The sequence below is a fragment of the Prosopis cineraria genome, unplaced genomic scaffold (genome assembly GCF_029017545.1).
Source record: "Prosopis cineraria cultivar Desert tree isolate PC_DT_omini unplaced genomic scaffold, ASM2901754v1 PC1, whole genome shotgun sequence".
Taxonomy (NCBI): domain Eukaryota; kingdom Viridiplantae; phylum Streptophyta; class Magnoliopsida; order Fabales; family Fabaceae; genus Prosopis; species Prosopis cineraria.
The window spans coordinates 9,829,079-9,836,360 of NW_026555332.1; the positions used below are offsets into that span (position 1 = coordinate 9,829,079).

At 33.2% G+C, this 7,282-nt stretch overlaps 1 protein-coding gene across 1 annotated transcript; it reads right to left on the reverse strand.

Annotated features, from left to right (window-relative positions):
- Positions 1–1,105: 1,105 nt before the first annotated feature.
- LOC129312083 (protein ACCELERATED CELL DEATH 6-like) lies at positions 1,106–6,732 on the reverse strand. The gene is made up of 7 exons (XM_054954689.1): positions 6,477–6,732; positions 5,159–5,481; positions 4,942–5,034; positions 4,023–4,309; positions 3,800–3,918; positions 1,294–1,373; positions 1,106–1,201 (listed from the first exon to the last, which is right to left on the reverse strand). Exons 1-7 carry the CDS (start codon positions 6,730–6,732, stop codon positions 1,106–1,108), a joined length of 1,254 nt encoding a protein of 417 aa, XP_054810664.1.
- Positions 6,733–7,282: the final 550 nt, after the last annotated feature.

Sequence of the window (7,282 nt, forward strand, 5' to 3'; positions counted from 1 at the left end):
TGATCATCGTGTGCCAAGGGCTAATAGAACTGCCGTTAGCAACTAGTATTCTATATGAAATCCCCTTCAAAACCATTTTCAAACATGCGAGAAAATCATCACTATCAAGATATAGTTTTCATTTTCAAAGTCAAACTCGCATGAATAGTTTTAAGCATTAAAACTTGCCAGAATAAAATTTCATATCCAATACTCATGCTTGCATTTATTGAATAATCAAAAATTACCAATGCTAGTAAAAATGATTTTTTATCAATCTTGAAAGAATATCTTATAAGGGGTAAAACATTCATATGCAATGATGTAAATATTCTTCACCACTGTCTTATAACATAAAAATGAAGAAATTTAATTAATAAGGTATCCACTAATCAACATAATTATTATTAAGATAATCTATGTAAAAAAATAAATTTCAGTAAGAAAAAATAATTGATAAACTAGTTGGGATACTATCCACTTACCTACAATATTTCCATGTACTAAAACTCACTCCTTTAATTTCAACTCCTATTACGTTTCTCTTCCTCCCAACATCCTAAAACAAAATGTATATATAATTAATTTTAATAGATTGTCTATTAGTAAAATAATTTCCCTTCAACACTAATATAATCAAAATCAACTTGAATAATTCAAAGTGCCCTAATGCACTTGCATTTATATCCCAAGATTTCTCTATATAATCTTAGTCATAATCACTTATTCTAGTGGAATAAGACTTTCTTCTGCACCATATGTCAAACACCTTGAGTGCATCATTTTCCAAACCACTCAAATAAACTTTTTAATCATCAATCTCTTGCCCAACAAAATTAACTTCTGAACATTCATAATTAAATTCATCGTGCTTTTCCAAAATCTCTAGTTCCAATTCCAATTTTTCTTGTGAAAAGTAATTACCTTCTATATAGTTTAATTATTAATCAAATAACAAAAGTTTTCTCCTATCAAGCATTTTACCAAACACCTTACAAGCATCAATATTCAAACTTTAATACTAAGTTTCTTCCTCTCCAATTCCTTTAAGAAAAATTTCAATATCAATATTTAAATTAATCAAATTTCCTAAATTTTATTCTATTAGCAAAAGCTAGTTTTGAACTCAAAGAAAATCCAAATCCCCATCTACGGTCAGAAAGCAATAATCCAAATCTCTAGTTTGCTCCAAACCCCCTCCCCATGCATTCATATCCAACATCTGAATAAGGAAAGAAAACAAAAAAAAATTCTCACCTGAACACTTTTACACATCATTGAACAAAGGAGAGAAAAGGAATGCTATTCACTCACCATCAGAACAAAAGGATGGAAGAAGGGAGAGGAACGAAGCTTCCCACAGTCACACCAAAGCAACGCAACACCGGAGAGATCTGGTCAGCGAGATCGAAAAGAAAAAGAAAGGGATTGATGGTAGAACAAAGGAAGAGGAAGATGGTCGCGCAAACCCGAACTCTGATGAGAATGCATGAACACGTCACCGGTGGCTTGTCAAAATGAACCGAGGAGGAAGAATGGAGGAAGAACATACGAAACTCTCCTCTCTCACTTGTCTCTAGAACTATCGAAATGGAGGAGAGAAAGCAAATGATGCGTGATCTGTTTCTGATTCCTCTATTTTCTTTTATTTCCTTTTTGTTTTTGTTTAATATAATAGAAATAGAAATGAGGAACAATTGATGGGAAAAAAGATAGAATTGGGCGATACTTCAATGGGTTAGGCTTAAAAGATACTACCACGTACAAAACATCACAGCCTACCAAAAACAAAACATAACACACAAAACATGTAAGGCCCATTTAGCTATTAAAATGAATATTAATATATGAACATAGTAGAATGGAAAAAATACTCCTTCGATCTAAACTGCAACTAATGTTTCGGTATATTAATGATGCTCTCTCTATTTTATCCTTGATTTTTGAAAAATGGTGGAAGGAATGTAATTTTTGTTTTAACAGATTTAATAAGCAATTCAATTTTTTTTGAAATATGACTTATATTGTGAACTTTATATTTTTTATCGCAGGGACAATGCTGAAAAAGAAATGTGGAATGAAATAGAGAAATCAATCAAAAAGACAAAATTGTCCCAACAACAACAAAATCACTTATTTTAATATCAAAATCTCTTGGGCCCTAAAATATCTTCTTCAAGTCCTAGTTAAGAAAGAAGGAGCTCCATATTTGCTCTGAGATTTTTTATCACCAACACATCTAATTAAATCTACCCAAAAATTTATAATAATATACTTAAAATATTTTACCTTAAATTATAATTTTATTAAAATTAATGGGTTATTACATAAATCAAATAAAGAATTATTAAAAACCCTTCCCCTCTCACAATACAGGCCTAATTAGACCGATCCTTTTAGCATTCTAACTTGAATGGTCCAGCCCCTGACAAGCGGTTCACTAGCCATTCTGATACTGTTTCTTAAACCGAATACCAAAAGATTAAAGTCACCAGCAGATTGGCTTTCACTCTATCTTCTCTCTGTCACTCGTATTCCGTGTTTGTTTGATTCTCATTACTAATTGGTCATTACTCATCATCATCATCATCATCATTATTGTTATTATTTTTACATAAATGCGATCCCTTTCTTTGACAAAATTGTCTCTCGAGAAATTTGCTTTTAAAAGCAACATTTTCTGCTCTTGTGCTTGTTTAGTTGGCTTTGCATCATGAAAGAAGCTTCAACTTACTCCTTAATAGCTAGATTGCATGTAATGCCTTCCTACTGCTTGATGAAATTCCTATATGAGAAACTCAAGTTGTCGTTCCCCAATTTCTTTCTCCTTTCATATATTTTGTTTTTCTTCTGGTCTAGTGGTTTTATTACGTAACGTTTTAGGTTCTATAGGCATTGTAATATATTAAATTATGAATTTTATATAGTTGCTCTTTTGTTGCCTGTTGAACTGGATGTTCTATTACACAAAAGCTTTGATAATCTTCCGTTTTGAGTGAGATTACATTGGCAAAATTAAATGCGTCACTGTTTCTATAACGTTTGCACAGTCGTCTTAACTTTTGTTGGCTTCCAATCAGATTGCTTTTGATGTAGATAGATAATTTTATTATATTTATTGTGACTTTACTTAGTTTAGGACTATATTAATAAATTATAGGGAAAGCACATTCTCCGTAGGATGTCCTGTTTAGTCTACTAATGGAAAGCTATGGACGAATTAGCTGTTCTACACCAATTAAATGAGCTAACTTGGCCTATCCTGTTCTACAATGGATTGAGAATGTCCAATGGAGCACAATTTAAGATTAGGGACTGTGATGAAATGTAAGTTCATTAAACTGCGACCAATTCATGTGACTTATCAAACTATGCACACCTTGATGTCATATTTATAAATTAAAATCAAACCAAACTACAAAAACCTTCTATGGAATTAATTGATCAAGTAGCAGATATTTATTAAAATGGTCAAATCAAATTACTCAACTCATGATCAAAAATCGATCCAATTTAAATTGGTAATTAGTCCCAGGCATAATCTCCAAGATAAGAACCAAACTTGTACACTCCTTTCTTTCTTGGTTGTCATTTTTATTTGGAAAGTAATACAAGCATCTCTGTCCTTCGTCAAGGCTCATATTTGTCCGTCCTTGTCCTTGTTTGTTTCTTTTGATGCATTCATCTTCTTAGCCTTATCATTCCCAATTAATCTACCAGAGCTCCCCGAAATTGGGATGATCATCCTAAAGATGAAGTAAGAAATGTGACAGAAGAACCGAGGATGGGCTTCTAGAGGGTATATTAGAAGAATGTATACATCCAAAAACATCAAAAGGAAGATGGTTCCAATAACCATCACAATGCCAACGAGCCAAGTAAGATTGCTCACTACTAGATGTACTGCAGCCATGAATGCAATTGACATCGTCAATATAGCTAAACCCACCAAATATAAAGCAAAGTATGTAGCATTAAATGCCACATGAAAGTCACCTAGCTGAGCCTATAGGAGGATGAAAGACCCTATTGTAGAGCTATACATAGATATTGTATCACAGATTGTGAAAAGCTGGAACATTTTTCTGTTGAGCAAAGTGGCCATGCCTCTTCTCTTTGTGTCTATGTCATCAGAGCTATAGACACCACCTAGCATGGTAAAACCAGCAGTGAATGTTACAGTCGCAACCAATATTGCTACAAGTAAGCTAGTGCTAACAAGGTCTTTAATCCACTCAATCTGAGGTTGTTCTGCATGCAAACGCTTGATTATTCTTCCCTTTTCACTCAAGGGTACTCCAGCAGACCTTAAGATAGCAAATGATAGGTACTGCACAAAATATGTAAAAAGCATAAATCTATATCATTTTCCTTGCATCATCTCTATTATTAATATAAAGTTATGTTACAATTGGCCTATATATGCTTTTGGTTAGAGTCCATCTCTTTACTTGTGGCTCAAAACATGCTCTTCAACTTAATTTAGTGGTTTGTTTAATTAACACTAAATTACCTTTAATTTGGTATTTTAAATCCAATTTTAATATAGATATATAGTCATGTTAATGTTAATATGATGAGTTTCATCGTGGAAGCTTATTTCAATAATATTTTAAATGATTCTATAGTCTTCTAAAGCCATTTCTATAATGTCTTGCATAATCCCAATAATGACTTTCATAAACAACAAGCTAGTTTAACATATAAATGATACATATATACAATGAATTTTTTCATTGTTCTAATAGTCATCTAATGGTTTAAATTTTGGATGGAAAATACTAGGAAGTGGTTAAGTGACGACAAGAAATACAAAAGTGTTGACTGGCACATTTTGAACTATGGTCTAAATTAATTTTAATACAAGCCAGCAAAATGTAATATACCCTTCCTACGCTAATAAAGAGATAATTTTTATCTTCATTGAATAAAAAATAAGGGCAGAGATGAATCATGACATACCTCTCGAAATGTTGGTGGTATATTTTTTCTTTGGAGAACAATATCACAGGTTGTCATACCTTTGTTATTTACGAAGTTAACATTCAGTTTTTCCTGTTGCGTCAGAACAAACAACACCTTTGGGTACAAGTATTTAGATGCTAAATGCAATGGGGTATTTCCATTATTGTCTTTCTTATTCAAGAGATTCTCAAGTTTCTTTTCTCTTAAGATATACCTTCACCACTTCATGTTTTCCACTCTTTGCTGCAATGTGAAGAATATTTTGACCTTTTTGGTTGAGCAAATCCATAAAATCAAACCATCGTTGTTGAAAAAGTTCCTTGACCATATTAACATGGCATTTTTTGCTAGCAATGTGAATGGGAAGATGACCTTTTATATTCCTCTCTAGAGCGCTTTCGGGACTTGCACTTGTAATTGTGCATGCACCTTCAAGATAACCAATAGATGCTGCGTAATGAAGGGGCATCCCTCCTCTTTGGTCTCTCATGTATATTAGCTTAGGTCTCTTTTCCACTAATTCATTCAGCAGATCAACTAATATCGAAAAACATGTGAAGTTAAGAAAAAAAATGAGACTGCTAAAAGTTTATTCCTCATTTTGAAGCTCAAGCTTCATGTTCACTCCTTTCAAATTCTTCTTACGCAGGCAGCTTTTAAGGCCCTGTTTGGTATCCTTCGTGGAAATGGAAAAGGATTCTATTGCACAATATTTGAAGTATACAATATCTTTTCTATCCTGATATTATTATTTAACAAAAATATTTGTTTATTATTTTTATTAAGTCGCACTAACGACATTGCTGATAAAAAGATCATTTTTGTTAATTCCTCTCTTTTTTTCATGTCATTCCATTCTATGTATCAAATGGGATCTAAGATGTCGAAAATTTAGGGATGGCAACTTCTTAGTGAAGTTCAGATAAATTAACCTTACACCTTTTTGGGGGTTACTGCTTTGCTTGCTTCTGGTCTTGATGCTGATGTTGTTTCATCATTTTTGAGCCAACCTTCCACCAAGGGGTTAAAAACATGTTTTATCCTTTGGCCTGCAGTGATTTTTTGTGTAAAATTATTGGGCAAGAAAATTCAATTAGATAAAATATGACATCAATTTAAAATTAAAATTTGAGCTAGCACATGAGAAAATGAGAGGGGAAAATTGGACATTTTGAATATGATGGCTGAATTGGAAATAGACATACTTGAGATTATGGAAAACTTCTTTTATCATCTCTACGCCACTTTTGACTGTTTCTTTGGAGAATTATTTTGTCAATCAACTGATTGTTGAGTTGAGATAATTAATAATTCGAAGGAGAAGGTTATCTTCATTTTTATTTTCCTTTGATCTGTCTATCTGTTCTTATCATTTTTCATGTCCCTACCCAAGAAAAGGAAACAGAAGATCATATCTGCTAATATCATTACAAGTAGTTGTTATTTGCATCATTAGGTACCTGAATTCGTCATGAGAATATAGTATTCTACTAATATATATTAAGTAGTTATTTGTAATTTTGCAGAAGTACCTGTACTCCCTGACAGAATAACAGCATGAAGCGGGGAGGATCCTTGGTGCTTCTCTCTATTCAGGAATGGAGCTTGCAGCATAAATTCAGCAACTTCATTTTTTCCCTTCTCAAGAACCAAATGCAAGGGTGATTTTCTTTCCTTGTTTAGAAAATAGGCCACAACTTCATCTGTTGCAAACAAATGCCTTGCCACGTCAACAATATTTGTTACTACCGCCTCATGCAGTGCCGTGTTCTCGTGTTTATTCCTCATCCTCCAAAGTACTTCCTTATTATCTTTATAGACATTTTTATGCAAAATCATAACAAGATTCAATAATGAGGAGGATTGAAGATGGTCACTGAGTTATAGTTCTGGCAGCAACATGAAGAACTGTATCTCCTTTGATATTTCTTTTTGTGATTAGTTAAGGAAAGTGATCAACAATTTGCTCTAATATCCGTTCGCTCTCTTGCTTGGCTGCTACATGCAATATAGTATCTCTTGCACAGGTAACTTGTTCAACAATGATAGATACATGCATTTCTTCTCTTGTTTGTTATAACATCCGGGAAAATTTAATCCTGGTTTATTAACCTAATGAGGGTGATTAGTGAGTCAATGAGATGTGTGGCTAGAGGAGCTTAACTTGGCAAAATTGTTGTGATTTTAGCCTTAAAAGTGGGTCCGGATAGATGGGAGGCTACTTGAGTAAGGAAAGAGGAAGAAAAAGTGAAGAATTATCATCTGTGCCATATGCTACTGCGCATGGTCAGTCCGTTGCGATGCACAAAGACAAATTTGAATGCAACAGGCTCCTCTA